General features: G+C 55.8%; 9 protein-coding genes across 9 annotated transcripts; 4 read left to right on the forward strand and 5 right to left on the reverse strand.

Moving 5' to 3' along the window:
• Positions 1-206: 206 nt before the first annotated feature.
• Positions 207-457, forward strand: N657DRAFT_646765 (uncharacterized protein). Its single transcript, XM_062793178.1, has one exon. It carries the CDS (start codon positions 227-229, stop codon positions 443-445), a length of 219 nt encoding a protein of 72 aa, XP_062645881.1. The 5' UTR covers positions 207-226; the 3' UTR covers positions 446-457.
• A 2,310-nt stretch (positions 458-2,767) lies between these two features.
• N657DRAFT_672740 (S-adenosyl-L-methionine-dependent methyltransferase) lies at positions 2,768-4,173 on the reverse strand (the record flags this gene model as incomplete). Its single annotated transcript, XM_062795654.1, has 3 exons — positions 2,768-3,734; positions 3,787-3,932; positions 4,039-4,173. 3 exons carry the CDS (start codon positions 4,171-4,173, stop codon positions 3,044-3,046), a joined length of 972 nt encoding a protein of 323 aa, XP_062645882.1. The 3' UTR covers positions 2,768-3,043.
• Positions 4,174-6,785: 2,612 nt separating this feature from the next.
• N657DRAFT_646771 (uncharacterized protein) lies at positions 6,786-7,326 on the forward strand. The gene is made up of 2 exons (XM_062793179.1): positions 6,786-6,861; positions 6,953-7,326. The coding sequence occupies exon 2, from the start codon at positions 6,960-6,962 to the stop codon at positions 7,290-7,292; it is 333 nt and encodes a 110-aa protein (XP_062645883.1). The 5' UTR covers positions 6,786-6,861; positions 6,953-6,959; the 3' UTR covers positions 7,293-7,326.
• Positions 7,327-9,287: 1,961 nt separating this feature from the next.
• Positions 9,288-9,652, reverse strand: N657DRAFT_646774 (uncharacterized protein; the record flags this gene model as incomplete). The annotated part of the gene is given in 2 exon segments (XM_062793180.1): positions 9,288-9,325; positions 9,337-9,652. Coding segments are annotated over 2 exon segments (308 nt in total), but the record flags the coding sequence as incomplete, so codon positions are not given.
• Positions 9,653-10,151: 499 nt separating this feature from the next.
• Positions 10,152-10,987, forward strand: N657DRAFT_681929 (uncharacterized protein; the record flags this gene model as incomplete). Its single annotated transcript, XM_062796437.1, has 3 exons — positions 10,152-10,431; positions 10,503-10,531; positions 10,709-10,987. The coding sequence occupies 3 exons, from the start codon at positions 10,152-10,154 to the stop codon at positions 10,985-10,987; spliced, it is 588 nt and encodes a 195-aa protein (XP_062645885.1).
• A 609-nt stretch (positions 10,988-11,596) lies between these two features.
• Positions 11,597-13,345, reverse strand: N657DRAFT_646777 (glycosyltransferase family 32 protein; the record flags this gene model as incomplete). The annotated part of the gene is made up of 2 exons (XM_062793181.1): positions 12,546-13,345; positions 11,597-12,468 (listed from the first exon to the last, which is right to left on the reverse strand). Coding segments are annotated over exons 1-2 (1,279 nt in total), but the record flags the coding sequence as incomplete, so codon positions are not given.
• A 482-nt stretch (positions 13,346-13,827) lies between these two features.
• N657DRAFT_646779 (uncharacterized protein) lies at positions 13,828-14,746 on the forward strand (the record flags this gene model as incomplete). The annotated part of the gene is given in 2 exon segments (XM_062793182.1): positions 13,828-14,685; positions 14,698-14,746. A coding segment is annotated over 1 exon segment (351 nt), but the record flags the coding sequence as incomplete, so codon positions are not given.
• A 2,787-nt stretch (positions 14,747-17,533) lies between these two features.
• N657DRAFT_691424 (uncharacterized protein) lies at positions 17,534-18,401 on the reverse strand. Its single transcript, XM_062797108.1, has 2 exons — positions 18,371-18,401; positions 17,534-18,311 (listed from the first exon to the last, which is right to left on the reverse strand). The coding sequence occupies exon 2, from the start codon at positions 18,063-18,065 to the stop codon at positions 17,577-17,579; it is 489 nt and encodes a 162-aa protein (XP_062645888.1). The 5' UTR covers positions 18,066-18,311; positions 18,371-18,401; the 3' UTR covers positions 17,534-17,576.
• N657DRAFT_681931 (uncharacterized protein) lies at positions 18,130-18,401 on the reverse strand (the record flags this gene model as incomplete). Its single annotated transcript, XM_062796438.1, has 2 exons — positions 18,130-18,311; positions 18,371-18,401. The coding sequence occupies 2 exons, from the start codon at positions 18,399-18,401 to the stop codon at positions 18,130-18,132; spliced, it is 213 nt and encodes a 70-aa protein (XP_062645889.1).
• Positions 18,402-18,601: the final 200 nt, after the last annotated feature.

An 18,601-nucleotide genomic window follows, 5' to 3' on the forward strand; every position in this document is an offset into this window, starting at 1 on the left:
CTTGGAAAGGTGGGCTAGACTGCGGAGCTTCTTACCACCAGAACCCCCGAGGCTGCCAGCGTTCATAGACGCTTCAGGACAAGTGGTGGCCGCAGATCATGACCAGAAGGCTGAGGCTCTGGCTAAGAAGTTCTTCCCAAGCCCTCCAGCAAACCTCGCCGACGTCCAGGACCAAGATTTCCTCGACGACTGGGAGCCGGGATTCGATGTTGTCAGGGGCCCCACCATGAGCCCTACACTTGGGCAATTGGCGGGCGAGACACTGTGGATTTCATGGCGCAGCGACATGACTCGCAGCAGAGAGAGGATATCGGGAGAGCAGGAGACTCAGATTGGAACTTGGAACCTCCCTCTCTCAAGGATCAGTCAGTTGATTAGTGGTGCACGCACAATACAGTCGTCTTGCCTGCTGCTTGTTGTTGATTCGGTGCATCTTCCTTGGTGAGCTTGTGTGTGTCACCTTACAGATGTCGAGCAGAAGGTGACGCTGGCCGAAGTAGAGGAGGCGATAAGAAAGGCGGGCGCCTGGAAGGCACCGGGTGAAGACCAGCTCCCCATGGGCCTCCTGAAAGCCTGCGGCAAGCCGCTAGCCAAGGTGCTTGGCATCCTGGCCACAAGATGTCTTGAGCTGGGTTGGTTTTCGAGCTGGTGCAAAAGAGCAAAGACCGTAGTGCTACCAAAGCCGGGAAAGGCCACGCCTAGTATATCAGACGCCGGGAGGCTACAGGCCCATTGCTCTGCTACCGGCTTTAGGGAAGGTAATAGAGTCGGTAGTGGCGAAGAAGGTCACTCAAGCCGCGGAAACCAGCGGCTTACTTCCAGATGAACAGATCGGCAACAGGGCGCACCAGTCGACAGAGCTGGCAATCCGACTGGTAGTAGCGCAGGCATAAGAAGCCTGGAGGCAGAAAGCCACAGCATCGCTCCTCCAGCTGGACATCTCAGGCGCCTTTGACACAGTCAACCACGTCCGACTACTAGCTACCCTTCGAGAAATGCGCTTCCCGAGATGGCTCGTCCTATGGACGAAGAACTGGCTGACCGACCGGGAAGCCACCCTTCACTTCGACGGTCAGGCAGCTCGACCGACGGCGATACGAGCGGGGGTCCCCCAGTGCTCTCCTCTCTCCCCAGTCCTCTTCATTTTCTACATCGCCTCCCTGTACAAGCGGCTGAAAGAAGAGCACCCTCATCTAGCGATTGCAGGGTTTGCAGACGACACCAACCTTCTGGTATTTGGCCGGGAGCCAGAGGCCAATGTTCGACAGCTGGAGGCAGCGTGGGAGACGTGTCTGCAGTGGGCAGAAACCCGGGGATGTCCTTTGGCCCGGAAAAGAGCGAGCTGATTCACTTTAACAGAGGGCGCAAACAGTGGACTGACCAGCTGGAACTTGCACAGTCGGGAGGAGGCACCAGCCCGGTGAAGCCCATGGCAGCGGCCAGATTCCTAGGGGTCTGGCTGGACTGGAAACTCAACTGGAAGGCGCATCTAGGAGCGGTAGAGTGGAAGCTGAAAACACAGAGCTACGCTTTGTCAAGGATTACGGCGAAAACATGGGGCCTAGGACTAGCCAAAGCACGAGAGGTATACTCAAAGTGCATCCGGTCAGCGCTAGCGTATGGCGCATCATCCTTTCACACCCCTACCGAGAAGGGAGGTGAGCCAGCAACGAGAGGGATCACCAAGGCGCTTGGAAAAGCTCAAAACAAAAGTCTACGGATAATGGCAGGATCCTTCAAGTCCATACCTACTCGGAACCTTGAAACGGAGACATAGGTGCCGCCTGATACCGGAAGGTATCGCGCAGGGTTAGGGCTAGGTGTTATACCCCACCATTGGTGGGGTCGTTGCTTGTATGTAGATAAAATAAGGCTGCCCCACCATGGATGGTGGGATATCTCCCACCACTGCAGTTGCTGCTTGCAACTACCAGAGGACTACAACCTGAGTTTTTCCCGAATACAAGGCATTTGCCCTCTTTTCCCAGCATACGGCTCTTTTCCGTATCACCGCCACTGGACCTTTACTTCAACAAACGACTGGCTGACTTTGAGGCCCGGCTTCAAATGCCTATTCTGGCCGACGGCCGAGGCGGAAAGAAGACTGCAGGGAGCATTGTTCATGCGGCCTGCGGCAAGATATATCAGATACTCAACTCGAGGACGGATAACAGGAGCCGACCTCGAGCCTTTGGGCCGCAGGAGCCCACAGCGGTAGAAAAAGCCGCCAACACAATTGCAGTTTGGACGGGAGGGACTGCCGACACGGACAGAGTAATGGAGGAGGCCTGGAGAGAGAGGTGGCTCAAGGAACGAGACGGCCGGACAGCAACGAGGCCCGCAGATGACCTTGACCACCAGCACGAGACTCTGTTCCAAGACAAAACCCTAAGGAGACACGACGGCCTCAGCAGAGCGAAGAGTTCACTGTTGATCCAGATTCGAACCGGGGCCATAGGCCTTCGGGCTTTCTTATTCGAAAGGAGAGTCCCAGAGGTACTGACGCCTATATGCGAGTGTGGAGAGGGGCGAGAGACTGTCGAACACCTTGTGATGTGGTGCTTGGCCCCACCGTTGACTCGAAGATGGGAGAGAGCCGAAATCAGAACGCGAAGGGACTTTTATTCTGTCCTACAGGGAATCAGTCCCAAAGCTGCACGGCTAACGGGGAGGATCCTGGACTGGCTGATGGACTCGGGGAAACTGCCGATGTACGGTCTGGCCAGGAGGCTGGAGCTGGAGCTCGCGGTCTGATATCCCTCTCCTTCGAAGGCCAAGAGGCCTTCCCACTTTGTATTTGCAGGATCACACACTGATCGTTTCCTTAATTGTCGATATGGGTTTTTCACCCGGCCCACGAGGGCGCGGTTTTCCCGTACAGTAAGTTGTTGAAGGTCCGGCACGCCCTAGGGCACAGCGGTGTAGGAATAATAATAATAATTATCTGAACTTCGGATGTGAGGGATACCGAACAATTGATTCCAAGCCGAATTGGCAACCCTGGTGTGCCAATTCACGCGCAAGGACTTCACCAGTTCAACCTTCAACTCAACGCTGACCTGTTGAGCTCAAGTCTGATACGCCTCAGGTCAATGGCTGACGCCCAGGCATTTCGCAACGGCGAGACGCTTTTGACTTCCCAGCGCGGGCGCGCTGGGAGGCTCCGCCATTCCTCCTCTGTGCGCTCCTGTCCATTTACCGTCGCCATCATTGTCAGGTCCCCATAGCGCCACACGCGCGAGCTGCGGCCCTCGGAAAGCACCGCCTCGATGATGACCATCCTCACCCGTGGCGTCTCGATGATGGCGCTCCGCACGGCCAACAAGATCCTTACGACTTCTTCGTCTCGCCAGTTGTGCAAACACCACTTCATCGTGTACACCTCGTACGCGGGAACAGCGTCGTGAAAGTCGCCGACATGCAGCGCAACCATCCTATTCCCAACGTCTGCGAATACGCCGTCGGCGTCCTGAAACCGGGGCTGCACCATGGCCACCACGGACTCGAGCTCGAGCAACGCCCAGCGCAAGATCCGGTGCGCTCGCAGAAACGACACGATAAAGTCCCCGCCGCCGCCGCCCATGTCCAGCACGACTGCGTCGCCTAGCTCGGCCCACGGATAATCGGCCAGCGTGCCGGGAGCCTGCGCGACTGCGCCCGCACCCAGCGTCGCGTGGAACTTGTCCTGGAGGCCGCGCGCTGCAAAGTAGGCAAAGATGTTCTCATCGGTGCCACTTCGTCCAGTGCGTCTTGGTCAGCATGGCGGACGAGGCGCTGTTGTTGTACAAACCGCTGGTCGCGTCGTAGCCAAAGATGCCGTTGCTGTGAAGCACGCGCATTGACTTGGCGGAGCCGGAGCGGCTGGCGAGCTCTGCGATGGACTGCGGTCCTATGGCTGCGAGGAGATCCGGGATGTTGCTGGACACGGCGGTCTAGAGGCATTTGGTTTCGTGGTAGGCGAGATAGCTCTCTGCGAGCTGCAAGGCAGGTGGCTGGAGTTGGCGGACCAACTTGTCCGCCAGATCAACTGTCCTAGACGCGAGCTCCCATGTCTCTTTGTGGCAGAGAATCGGGGTCTTTGAAGGTACCGAGGAGATCCGTGTGCAAAGGCCCATTGAAGGCGTCCACTGCTTCCTGCAGCGCCGAGTTGAGTTTCTGCAGCATGGAGTCCATCGTCTGTCGAAGGTGCTGCACTGTCGAGGGATGCTGGCACTGTGTGTACCTGAGGAGGAGCACCCGGAGTTGTCATCAGCAACAAGTTTCGCCAAACTGATGGATACAAATCGCCTGATTATTGCAGATCCAAACAGTCACGTAAGTTATCGCCCCGAATGGATACAGGGTTCAATGGAGTACCCCTGAATACGGAGTTACTTTGCGGCCTCCAGCCAAGAAGGACGACACCTCTACGGTTAGCAAACCATTTGCAGCGACAACTGCACATTCTCGGCGTCCGTGGTAGGTGGCCTGGGTGGTTGCACAGCTTCCGCGTCAACACCATGTTGCGGCTCGGGAACTTTCGCGAATTGGGCAGAATGTCTCCGAACGCAAACAAGGAATCTGGCTTGTTCATTGCCCTACCAAATGCGGAAAGATCAATGTGGAAACAGCACATGAAATGGCGAGCTATCAAAGAGGGACTTAAATTGGGATACTGCCACTTCGGCGACATTTCTTCGTAAAGTACAGATAGACGTTTCTCTTGCCCCTAGTTCAAGTCTCTGGCTCTCTACCACATATTGCCGTTCTCAGCGGTTTATTCATCATTTTGCCCATAAAAGTTCTGTGTCTGCTCAGAAGAGTCCAGAACTGGTAGCTTCGAGGACAAGAAACCGCATCCTTTGAACAACGACGAAGACCAGAAGCTGTCGTTATTGTGGGGATGGCGAAAACGCGAATCTGGACCTGGTACGGATTAGTTCACGTCCATTTTTGGTCCAAAATGCTGACTCAGCAGAGCTCGAGTCACGTGTTGAAAACGCTTTCTGAAGATTAAAACGGTAGGGAACGCGTAACCCCCTTAGTTTTTAATATTAAGTTTCCAAACTACGTTTCCGGTCCATACCGCGGTGTGTTCCTAATATCCCCTTTCTGACCACACGTTCCAACAACGCGTTGGAAGTTGTATTCCTGACCAACTAAACGCGTTTGCGGCCCTACACAATACGTCTTGGCAAATTGCAAGGAGCAGCAGCTGAGTTGCCAACTTGGCATGCGGGGGTAACCGCGGGAGGCCTGCCGGCCTTGGCGGCCCAGGAGGCGAGCCTTCCCTAGACGCGATTGTCTCGCAGACCGCTGGGCGAGCCAACTCGATGCCCGCATTGAGCCGGGGGCGGGCTCTCTTCGTCTCGATCGCAGCATAGCGTTTGCAAGCTGTCGAGTGTCACCACTTTTCCAGTAATTACCTTCGTCTCCAATCGCGCATTCACCGCCCATCTCCATTCTGTCAAGGGTCCGCGTACAACCGCACCCGTCGTACCGGCCAGGCTCACACCTTTGCCGTGCCGCCACCTTCCACTCGCTTACACTACAACCTATATCTCTTACCTCTGTTGTTAGCGTTACGCTCTCCAAGTCTTTAGTATCCTAAATCACTCCTTTGGTTCCGATAGCGCTTTCCCTCTCAAGGTGAACGTAGAATCATTTGAATCAATCATGTCGTCGTCGTTGTCCGTGATCCCACCCCTTTTCCTATAGTTTGCAAAACTAACAATGTTGCGCGCTGTAACTCCATGGCTGCCCGACTCGGAATGCTCTCGCTGTCCCCTTGGCCGACGCCCCGAAATAGTACCGCCGACGTCCCCTGGGCCGCTCGGGCCGGCTCGGGCCAGTACGTTACACGTGTACGAAGGTACGGAGCTGAAATACAGAAGTGGGTCCGGTACAGGGGTGTCTCGCTTGTACCTCCTTTCCCTCTCCCAACATTGCAACCAGGCAGTCCGGTTCATACTTCAGTTACTTCAATATCTAGTACAGAGTTCATTTGCCGCGATAACTGCCTGAACGCGGTCGGGCATACTCTGAACTAATTCCAAGAGCCAGTCTTCAGGGACCTTTTCCCATGCCTCTTTTACAGCAACACGAAGTTGATCATATATCTTTTTAAGTTCCTCCAAATAGTCCTTCATCCAGTGACTTGACAACAGCCCTGTCGGTACCGGACCCACTGCTGTTATTTCAGCCCCCTATCTTCGTACACGCCCAACCAGCGTTACCGGCGAGAGTTCCTTTCTCTTGAAATCTGCCCCCCACTGAGGGTCTGTGCCCCGAGAGCATAGGACTTGGTTAGCGAGCCTCTCACTATGCCCGATGCAGGTCGGATCTCTACGCTTCCGGGCAATGACTTAAACGATCAAGGACTGGTGCGTGCCGTGAACGCGAGCAGTTGGGCCGCTCTCAGTATTTCTATATCAGGCTCCCCTCACAATCCAGTGAAGCCTCCTGTCTCTTGTGAAAGGGGGACAGGGAGGGAGACGAGGAATAATATATCTCATTGCAACTCTATGCTGCAAGTCAATCACCAACAGGTGAGGGGTTGGGAGCCGAATCTTACCTGCTATGCGCCCTGCCTATATTGGAGCACTCGATGCGAGCTGGTTGCAGCAAGGTGGTACCCAAAGGACCAACAACAGGCGAGATTGGAGTCCACGTGTGGTTTTGAGGACTGGGAACGTCGGCGAGCCCAACAATCGGACAGGGGCTGGCGGTGGCCAGGGGGAGGTAGGTGCCTGAAGGAAGGTGTATATAAACCTTCCCGGTCGACTCCCTCTTGGGTGTACCCCGCCCTCAACAGCCTCACACGAGTTCAACCTTGCAAGCCAACAAGCCGGTTCCTTCACCTTGACCAGAATCATCTAAACGGTCTGTGACCCTTCAACCATTACAACCTTAGTCACTCCAGCGCACCCAGTCAAGGCCTGTGACACTAACCGAGGTTCTCAGCTCGACACAGCTTCAAGATGCAGCTCCCCAAGCTCGTCGCCCTCGCCCTGCTCGCCGCGACCACGGCGGCTGACTATGTGGACGTCACGACCATCTGCAACTCATGGGGTGGGGGATGCAGCAGCTACGGGATATGGCACACGGCTTATGGGCGATTCGACGTCGATTTTAACGAAGGCTGCCGGGACCCGGATGTTCCGTCCTTGAACTGGATGTGCATCGACTGGCCCAACCAGAGGGCCCATTTTAATTTCGATGGCCAGCCCAAGCGCTGCCTTGTGAAGATGACGGAGGAGTACCAGCCAACTATTCGCCTCTCCCGCTGGGACGAGGTTGGGTGCTATTGGTGATCAGCTGGAGGCAATTCAACGGAGGAGGTGGAGGAGGCCGCTTAGGTACCTTAGCCAGCAGGTTTGCCAGGGCCATGTCATAGCTACTCAAGTGCCTAACCACCTAGATTGGGCTCCTCCCTTGTTGCGATGGTGACAAACCCAGGTCCAAGGCAGTTTTTCAAATGAAGAAGCTCGTGTCGGTACTGTTCCAGATACCCTTCGGGGGCCGAGCTCTGTATCGAACAGTGCCTTGGGACCACATGCCCAACTCCGTCCTCAAACCCACGTTGCCCTCAAGGCGATTGTGTTGACCGAGCCGCTATATCCCTCAAGCGTCTGCTGGTGCATGCCCGTCGCTGTATCCCAGAGCCGGACCGTACGATTGTCTGTGGTTCGCCATGGTGTCCTTCGCGTGCGCAGGACCATGGCGCGAAGAGCAGTCGGTCGTGTGCGTCCGTGGGGAGCTCTCGGGTGGGCCTCGATATGATTTTTTCTGGTTGCATGTGCATGACGAGGGAATTGCTTGGCGTCTGGCTTGTCTTTGAGGTACGGAGAAATATTGCATAAGCGGGTCACGACAAGCAGTGGGAGGGTTGCATCCACAGATTTTCTGATACGGTGGTATCGGAGCTTAATGTTGCTCGGCCGAGTCCATCTCCAGTCATCTCGATGCCTTGAATCGACAGCGGTGCTGGCGGTCAGTGACGAAGAAGACGTGGCTCATCTCGAATCCGCGTTCTGAAGGGGTGCGGTGTGACTGTCTCAGTTGTGCATGAATTCAGGTGGTTGTTTGCTTTTTCTAGGGCTGTCAAAAGGCTTGAAGGCAAGGCGCTCGTCGGATTGCAACATTCTTTCCCTGAGGTCGTCAAGAAGCCAACAAGCAGTCGGGATAACCTCAGCAAAGCGGGGATTCCTACTCTCGAACGCTTTGGTAAGTCGCTGCAACGGCTCAAATATGGTTTTGACGGCCGTTAATATCTCCCAGTCTTCCGGCCCTAATTGATCTTCCTGATCCAACCGCCTGTCTTTGTCCTTCTCGCGCAGCGCCATCATACAGAAAGCATCAACTTCATCACGCAGACGAAGCGCACGTTCGATCATCGCGTAGACCGAATTCCAGCGGGTATCGTTGTCAGCAACAAGTTGTTCGAAAGGAAGATTTTCGCCGGAAACGGTGATGCCCAGGTCTTCGAGGTCTCTTCTTGTGGAAGTCGGCGCCGGACAATGGCAACAAAAGTATCGCGGCGCTGAGGACTGCGGCGAACGTAATGGACGACGTTGTGAAGCTTGCCGATGGGACCCCTCTTGCGCCAACGCTTCAAGAGAGCGACTTCTTCCTCAACAGAGAGCCTTTCTTGCGAGCTCAGCTCAAGAGTCTTCAGGAAGTTAGAATTATCAGCTTCAAGGAAAGCCTTGGCAACGAGATTGATGATGTGACCAAAACAACGAGTTCGGCGTCGGGTCCGAAAATGACTGGCTTCGGCAACAGTCCGGCCGTCGCAAAAGGTATGGAAAAACAGGTGGTGTTGGATTCCGCGTTGTCTGACTGGAAATATCCCAGGCCAGCTTCATCAACGTCGAAAGACTGCAGACAACGCTGCAAAACAAGGGCGACGTTCTCACCACTGTGGCTACCTTTGACTCGGTAGATTCCAAGAAGAGGGCATTGCAACGCCTTGTTGGCGTCAAGAAAATGGGCGAGGACGGCTAGCAAGCCGTAACTATTTGGTGAGGTCCAGAGATCGAAGGAAATGTGTCTCTTCGTGATGGCACCCGCCAGCATCGTCTTGATCACGTCGAATTCGTGGTGATACCGTGCCTGAACCCATGCCTTGACCGTGTGGTGGGACTCCGGCAGCAGCGCCCGGGTCAGCGAGGGATTCAGAAGCATCAGGATATCGCGAAAAGCGCCATTTTCAATACCCCGGAAAGGTATGTTGTTGTTGACCACCCAGTCTACCATCGCCTCTTTGAAGCAGTCTTCTGTCGAGCGAGCGACCGGTAATCGCGTGGCATCACGTTGTTGCTGCAACACGGTCCTTCTCTTCTTGGTAGGAGGTACTAGATTTCTCCACAGAGACCACAACACCAAGGAGTTGGACCTTCAGCACCGGTTTCGCGATCCATCTCGACAAGGAAAACGCCGTAATCGGAAATCCACGATGTCCTCGGGTGCCGCTTGAGAAGCCGAGCTTGGATATACGAGGTTTTCTTGGACAGAATGAACGGCCAGGCCTTGTAGTTCAGGCCTAAATCGCCGTCCTGGATCTTCTCCTGTGCCTTGATCTGTTGCAGGATGCTTTTGGGCCGCCCAAATATAGCATGACTGAGCCTTGTGGCAACTGCGGCAGTCGTATATAGCGTACGGTCGGAGGAGGTCTGGACAGTCGATAGCTCTGTCGAGAGGTCGGTGTCGGCAACAGAGGCAACGGAGGGAGGCATCGTGGGTTCGGTAAGTGGGTAGGTAATAAGGACAGGAAAGTCGCAGTCGGCTTGCCTCCCAGGTACGTGCGGCAGGCGAAGACTAGATTGGCCTGCAACACCACCCAAAAAGCGCCGAAAAAGCAGGAGGGCACTTTGGCTGCCCTGTTTTCTCCGGATACAAGGTTTATCCGCTGCCGAATACCACTGTTGGGCAATGGCACGAACACCAAAACAGACTGGTGCCACGAGGAGTTTCCAGGGGTCTTGGCCTCAATGTACCTCAACTCACCAACTCAACCCGGCCCTGAAGTTGGGTTGAGTTGGGCCTTTTTTTGCATAAGTTGGGTTGAGTTGGGTTGAGTTGAGTTGAGTTGAGTTGAGTTGAGTTGAGTTGAGTTGAGTTGAGTTGAGTTGAAGTGAGTTGAGTTGATGCCCACCTTGCACGGCATCAAGATGCACAACTTCCGCAGCGCGGGCATCGCCTACGAGGATCACGGCATTGGCCTAGCCTCGATCAACAGCTATGGCATGAGGCCCGAGAACTTTGACGACGACGACTGGGTCGAGAGCGTTTATCTAACCGAGCTGCATCGCAGCGTCTGTGCCGCCCTGGGCGCCAAGGACATGATCATCTTCGACTGGATGCTGCGGAAACGCGCCCCTTCGTTTCCCGTGAGGAAGCCGGGCGAGGAGAACGAGGAGTCGCACCAGCCCTCGCTGTCGGCATACATTGGTGAGATCTCCCAACATCACAACTCCCCTTGATTTACACCACGCATGGTGTCTGACATGCCAGCGAAACAGACTACACCACAGCCGAGCTGGCGTCTAGGGTTCCCGCTACTTCGGCGATGACAAGGACGAAGTCCTCCGCCGGAGATACCAAGTCATCAAGTAAGGAATAAATTCCTTAGTCATCTCTCTCATTCCGCCGCCGTCACAAGACTAACCGGCCCCAAAGCATCTGGAAGCCCCTGACCGGCCCCTGCCGGGACTTTCCCATGGCCTAGCTCGACCCAACCACGGTCGACCGGAAGAAGGATCTCATCGCCGTGGATGAGGTCTTCCCGACCGTCGCCAACGAGGTGTACCAGGTCCGGTGGAACCCCAACCACAGGTGGAACTACATCCCCGACCAGCTGGAGTCCGAGGTCGCCATATTCAACACGTTCGACTCGGAGAAGGAGCAGAGCCTGGCGGTGCCGCACTGCTCGTTTGATCTAGGCGATGCGGAGGGATCCGCCGTGCCGAGGCAGAGCATCAAGGTGAGGGCGTTTATTTTCTCCTAGGGTCAGGCAGAGGGGTGCAAGATTTCAATGGGGTTGGTGTAAGCAACCTACGTTCATATATTAGTTGTTACCGTCTGCAAGCCAAGCTGAAGCTGGGGTATTATTCTATAATTATTTATTTATTATTCCTACACCGCTGTGCCCTTGGGCTTGCCGGACCTTCAACAACTTACTATACAGGAAAACCGCGCCCTCGTGGGCCGGGTGAAAAACCCATATCGACAATCAAGGAAACAATCAGTGTGATCCTGCAAATACAAAGTGGGAAGGCCTCTTGGCCTTCGAAGGAAAGGGTATCAGACCGCGAGCTCCAGCTCTAGCCTCCTGGCCAGACCGTACATCGGCAGTTTCCCCGAGTCCATCAGCCAGTCCAGGATCCTCCCCGTTAGCCGTGCAGCTTTGGGACTGATTCCCTGTAGAACAGAATAAAAGTCCCTTCGCGTTCTGACCTCGGCTCTCTCCCATCTTCGAGTCAACGGTGGGGCCAAACACCACATCACAAGGTGTTCGACAGTCTCTCGCCCCTCTCCACACTCGCATATAGGCGTCAGTACCTCTGGGACTCTCCTTTCGAATAAGAAAGCCCGAAGGCCTATGGCCCCGGTTCGAATCTGGATCAACAGTGAACTCTTCGCTCTGCTGAGGCCGTCGTGTCTCCTTAGGGTTTTGTCTTGGAACAGAGTCTCGTGCTGGTGGTCAAGGTCATCTGCGGGCCTCGTTGCTGTCCGGCCGTCTCGTTCCTTGAGCCAACTCTCTCTCCAGGCCTCCTCCATATTCTATAATTATATGCCCATGCAAATCCGCCTCCCCCCAACCCACATCACGACAATGCCTTCACCTGATAAACTACCCGAAGCATTCCCCAGTACCCCCAAGGCCTCCTCCGTGGCACGGATCACTCTACCTCCTCCCTCGGAAAAACCCCCTCCTGCACCGCCCGCCACACGGCCGGGAACACGGCCCGGGCATAGTTGCTCCGCCTCTCCAGCACGTAGCGCACGTCGATGTCCCTCCCCCGGCCCAGCACCTGCTCCAGCACGCCGTCAAACGCGTGCAGCACGTACGAGCTTGACAGGTCAAACTCGCCCCTGTCCCGGCCCTGCCCGCTGCTACGGAGGACCGCCTCGCGGTATCTGAGCCAGGCCAACACGTCGGGGCAGGTCCCGGATGTCGACCACGACGACGACGGCGACGATAACGATGACGATGTATTGCTGTTAACAGGGGCAGCAACCTGGAGGAGGTCCTGCTCCCGCTGCAGGCTGGCCACGCTCGGCGCCGTGGTCGGGTCCAGCGTCTCCTGGTACAGCCGACGCTGGTCGTTGTCGTGCCAGCTGATGGGGCTGAAGGCCTGCGGCTGCAGGATGAGCACCTCCCCCGGGAGGGCGGCGAGCCGGTTGCCGAGGTCGGTCAGCAGCCCGAGGCTGGCTGTCTCCCACCCACCGTCGAAGAACTCGTGAGCTGCGTGGTAGAAGAGGGTCCTGCGTTTTTGTAGAGGAGGTCAGGGGGTCCCAGCGCTAAAAATTACGGGGGCGAGGGGCGGGTGGACAAAACAAACATGAGGTTGCTGTGCGGCACGGCCATCATGACGCCGTTGTTGAGGATGTGGGCCAACCACATGGCCGGGGCGAGCTGTGGCCCCACGATGTTGCGGAAGCCACTGTTGCGCAGGTCGGCGATGTCCCGGAGCGGGATGGCGTCCGTGTCGAGGTACACGCCGCCGTACTCGCGCAGGGCCGCCAGCCGGAGGAAGTCGGCTTTGTGCTCCATCGCCTTGATCTCGACTCCCTTTCGCGTTCGCTGGGGCACTTCGACATGCTTGAACTCGACCCCCGGGATGGCGAGGATACGCCGCGTCCACGGGGTGCCGGACTGTCTGGCCCGCTGGATGACTTCCGGGGCTGCGTCGGTGTGGATGTAGATGCGCTCGGGACGCCAGAAGATGTGGGCCGAGTAGAAGGAGATGAAAATCTTGAAGCTCAGGCGGAACTCGGCCGCGTCCTTCAAGAGCCAGACATAGTGGACCAGATTCGGGATGGGAGGATTCCCTGCCCTCGCGTTATGGGTGCCGTCGTTGCAAGCGTCGTCCGCTACCGAGACGAAGGGATAGGTCTGGTAGGAAAACCGAGCGCCCCATACGACGTACCGCACGCCTGTTGCCCCTATCAGGACCGCCAGTACGGCCAGGAATGCCAGGATGACACGCCGTCTTGAGCGAGGCCAGGGAGAGGGGGATGACTTGAGAAGTGAATACATGGTGACTGCCGGCGGGCATATTTAGGCCAAGAAATGGGCGGGACGCAGTTGCACAAGGGAATGACCAGAATGGCGGGAAGCCGGTGGGCAACGGAGACCCTGTTCTCAGTTGAGGAAAAGTGCTTCCAAAGGAGAGCCGGATCACTGGTCCTACCCGTGGCACCCCGCCACCTCCCCCGCTTTTCTTCGGATCAGCCAACGAACCACGAGATTTACCTGCCCCGCTTTTTTCGGACCAGCCAGCGACCGCAAAAAAAGCGGGGCAGGTAGAAACTTTTTACGGCTATCCCGTTTCGGGCCTGATATGGTGCGAGCAGCGAGGCTAGCGTGACAGAAGCAGCTAAGGGTAATTTCAGATTCGTACACCTCCTCCAGGAAAAATAATCCTAGTGCGAGACTTCGCCCTACGGATCCGTACTTAGATCCAGTTTTTTACTGCCACTGACGCAACTTTTACCAAGGTCACTCTTCTACCAGTTTCTATGAGAAAATACATCTCAGGATAAAGAAGCCGAGTCCACCGGCCACCACCGCATGTGTATAGCATAAACCAGCTAGCAAACAAGCGACCCGACCACATTCAACCAACTATGCAAATCAGCGCCCTGATCAATCACAACAAAGATCTCCACGCCTCGCCTGCAGCCCAGCGATTTTACCGTCTTAATACACAGGGCCAGGTCCGGCCACTGGGCCCAGTCCTTCGAGGCTTACGGCATTCAAAACCTCTTACGCGCGACGAAAAGATCGAAATCCGAGCCCTGCGCAAGCACTGTAAGTGGGACTACTTGAAGATAGCCCAGGCTACTGGCAGGACAGTCCACCAAGTGCAAGATGCCGTACCTGGCCCGCTCACTCCACGAAAATACGATCGCGGCTGTAAGCCAGTTATCGAGACCCCTGAGAAGAATGCCCTTATCGAATTCCTCAGTGCCGACCCCCTCCACCGCAAGCTGCCATGGGCTGATTTGCGGTATTACATTCCTGGCTTTGAGCTCTACGGAGAGCATGCCATCACGACTGCGTTACGGTCCATCGGCTACACAAGGGCAATACGACCACGGCGAGTCTACCATACAGATCGCCACAAGGCTACCCGTCTTGCCTTCGCATACGAGCAACTATCATTGCGTCCCCCGTCCTGAAGATTGGGAACGAGTGCTCATTTCTGACGAAACGTGGGCAATTAACAACCCAATGTGGAAGCAATGGATTACCATCCACGATACGGAGGATCCAGAGACGTGGGCGCTAATAAGAACCAAGCCTCATGGCTGGATGTTTTGGGGGTCTTTTGCAGGAGGGACCAAAGGTCCTTCCTTTTTCTGGGAGAAGGAGTATGGCGGTATTACTGCTGAGAAGTATCAGCAGTTTATCGTCCCTTTGGTCCATACATTTTGCGAGGAAAACGGGGGCTTTGTTTCCAGCAAGAAAACGCTGCCTCGCACTCAGCACGTTTAACTAGGAGACTGCTTGCAGCGCTTGGAATTGAGGTTATTGTATGGCCAGCTCGAAGCCCAGATTTAAGCCCCATTGAAAATGTATGGGCTTGGACAAAAAACTGGATTGAAGAACACTACGATATACAGGGCCTTTCGCGCGCGAGGCTTAAGCAGGTTATTCAGGAGGCTTGGGATGCTGTGCACCCTGATTTCCTTCGCAGGCATGCGCACTCAATGCCTAGACGGCTGCAAATGGTCATTGAGAACGAAGGGGGTCGTATGCCGTACTGATACTTCATTTGCAATAGATTGCAATAGAAAATTGCGTGGTTTCGACTGTACTGGCACTTGCGCAGATTTTTTGCTGCTTTTGGCTTAGGGCAGGCGAAATCACACGCTAGGATTATTTATCCTGGAGGAGGTGTACAGCCAATCGAAAAGATCTGCCCCACATCGGCTGGCTGAATCCAACGCCGCAAAACAGGCAGGCTGCCAAGGCACCATCTCTTCCGGCAAAATGTGTCTGTCGCCTTCTGCCTCGAGTGGAACTTGATCTCTTGGGGACCAAAACACGTCGTTTTTTGGTACTGCAATGTGACGAGAGAATTTCCTTTGTTTGATGCGCCAACCCTCAGCGTCTCCTGCCGCGCCTGATCGCCTGCGTGAGCAACGGGTGAGTCGGCACATCGGTCCTGACCTGGTGCCTGTTGATTCGATACCCGAGTCTGAAATGACAGGGCGAGCCCGAAAATTCGAGCCAACTTGAGCCCGAGGTAACGTACCTTGGACGGGCGGTTGAATCATGCAGAGCCGCGCTGGGAGTCTTGTCTGAGCATCACCAATGGACCCCGAGGCAAATCCGAGTCCTGCTGTCAGGGCTGTCCAGATTGGTTCTTCAAAGTTCAGCCTTCACCATCCTGCCTGGAGTCGGAAGCGAGAGGACGACATCCGCGCATAGATACCGAGGTAGGTAATCCGTATAGGTATCAAGAAGATAAGAGCATCAGAGGACAAACCGCCCTCCAACCGCCCCCGGCCCCGTTCCCATCTCGTCGAATTCCACACGTACCTCCTCCACTGTAGAAAGCTGTATGCGGTGAAGCTGGTCAGCGGGGACTACCAAATCCGTTAAAGAGGGCTGCAGATTCAGCGACGTTGCCTGGTGAAGGCATCAATCTTTCCCAACCACGCATATTTCAGCAGCTGCAAGCACAGTGTGATGCACATACGCGAAGTGCATACGTATAACCCGACTGAGAACCCTGATCATCATGCACGGCGCGCAGGGATGGGCAACCGGCCGGTTCAACCGGTGAACACTGCCCAAAATACCACGGCCAATCGGGAAGAGCCGGCCCACTTCGTGCTGCTTTAGTGGAAGATCTTGTGTGTAACGGCACGGCTGGTCGGGTCGGCAACGCCCGGCGACACGTGCCAGTTGTTACAGCTTCATAGTGCAGCCAGTGATTCAATCTGTCGGATTGAATCATTTGTACCCTTTTCTAGGAATATGGCGCAACGGTATGGCTGCACGTTGTGTGCCGTTACACTGTATGGCCATGCTGTAGGTCAAGTGGGAAGAGCTTCACCCAGGGGTTTTGGTGGACGGTGCTGGTACAGGGGCGGGCCGAGAGTCGCCGAGGCTCACCTCAGGGCTCAGCCCGTTACACCGAGCCTCGAGGGTGGGATGCAGTTGGCTCGCATCCTCGGCCATATAGCCCCGAACGACCCCGCGAACAGGGGACGGGATCCTGGCGCTAAAAATGCATCTCTTTCGCGAATGCGCGGGAGGTGTTTCGAGGGAGATGTCCTGAGATGGGTGTGAACGAAGCAGATTGGGCGACGCCTTCCGGCCTCCGTCGCCGGCGCCGTTTGGAATTGTTACGGAGCCGGCCGTGAACCGGGAACGCGAACGCGATCTCTTCGGGCAAAACATCGGGCGAGCGTTAGACCGGGCTCCCACTAGAGAGACGGGTCCGTCTCGCTTAGTCATCGCAAAAGTGTATTAGTCATCACAAAATGCATCTAACGCGGCCGCCTCCCCCGCGACTTGTCGAGTCGATTGGCTAGCGCATGAATTGCACTCTGACCTTCGCATGCATCTCGTCGTACATCTGCAATCCGGTTGTAAATGTCTTGCCTTGTAGCTAGTGAGCCGCTCTGCCGTACGAGTGTCTGGATTTCCTTCGGCGAGATACCGGCATTCGAAAAGCTTGCAAGCTGTGACGTGCCTTCAGAAAGTTGCCGGTGAACTGGGTGGGCCGATGGGTGCTGGCTTGGCTCATGGTTGTGTACCGCAAAGCGCTGATCGGGACGATGCTTCAAGATCCAGCCGCCGCCGTTAGTCGTCTCTTTTGCTATAACTGAAAACGGGCAATTCGTCCTTCGAGTTGTTGATTTCCGTTGACGCTCCAATACGCCGCTAGGAGGATGACGAGATCGATCGCATGCGTAGATCACTGTCGAGGTACCATTCTTCTCCTCCGTCGACCTTTGGGTAGTAAAGGCGTAGCCTCTTGGCTTAGCCCACGCGTTGATCGACTCGAATAATGCCTGTCGAGACTCGAAATGGCGTTCGGGAGGAAGGCAGTCGCCTGGGAAAGTCTCCATGGCGATGGCGATGCGATGGCGATGGCGGTGTGCTGCGGGCGCGGGGGAGGCGGCCGCGTTAGATGCATTTTGTGATGACTAATACACTTTTGCGATGACTAAGCGAGACGGACCCGTCTCTCTAGTGGGAGCCGTTAGACCGGGGCTGCTGAGTCAGCAACCGTAGTCGTGCAACGCCCGCGATTTTGCGCAGCGGGAAAAGGCGTAAATGCCGGGTTCAGGATCCCGTCGAACAATGCATGTACCTCCCCAAATCCACCTCGGATCATTCGGCAACTCCCTCAGCACAACGTCAAGTGCATCAATCGTTCTTTGGAACACTCCCTCGCTGACGATAAGCTCACGATCCATCCTCGCCCACTGCGCACCCTGCCCGGTAAACACGAATACCAGATTGGGCGACGCTTCAGAGGCTGGCTTGGCAACGCGAGGCAGCTCGAACGAGCCCAAATCATCTGTAACGCAAAGGTGTGGAACGGGTGCACTTCACGCTTCGTGTTGAGAGCGTATGCCAGGTCGGGAAGTGAGTCAGGGTGCAGGGTAAGATAGGTATCCCTCGTGCTTTTGTGCTGACGCCTCCAGGGACTTTGAGTGCTTTGCCGAGAAGAGCAGAAGATGCTTGCTCGGGTAACCCTCTGTCTCCGTTGCAGCTCTGTCGACCTCTCTGTCAGCGCCGCAAGACGCCGCTGACTCGAGGATGACGTGCGCGTTGGCGCCGCCGATGCCGAAGCTGTTTGACGGCAACCCGCTCTAGGCGAACCTCGTGCCATGGCATGGACTTAGTGGGCACAGTGAGTTTGGCTTCTTTCCAATGAACTGAGGAATATCAGCAAGTCATGGATACTGGACAAGTGATGCCCCCCTCATTAACTTCTCATGGCTTTCCGGGTTGGGCAGCGTGAAGCCAGCCGTCTTGCCGTCTGTGGCCACGCAGATCGAGCGATTAACCGCCCTGATGGGATCGCCGTCGCGGATGGTGTGGGAGAGCTTCTTGATGTAGATGGCCGAGACGCCCTCTCCGCGCGCATAGCCGTCGGCGCGACGACGGCGTCCGCGTCAAACGTCTTGCACCGACCGTCTTCGGACAGCACTCCCTGCTCAGTCATGGCCACCGTGGTCTGCGGTGTGATGATGAGGCTGATGCCGCCCACAATGGCCCCTTCACAGTCGCCGCTGTGAATGGATGGATGGATGGATGGAATTTATTTCGCCCGGAGGCGCGAAGCCTAAAGGGCCTTGGCACGCTAACTACATCCAATTCGTTGACGTTCAATCATCAACTCGTATAAGCCCTCTACTCTCTCCC

Source organism: Parathielavia appendiculata, assembly GCF_033297405.1.
Source record: "Parathielavia appendiculata strain CBS 731.68 unplaced genomic scaffold N657scaffold_9, whole genome shotgun sequence".
NCBI classification, from domain to species: domain Eukaryota; kingdom Fungi; phylum Ascomycota; class Sordariomycetes; order Sordariales; family Chaetomiaceae; genus Parathielavia; species Parathielavia appendiculata.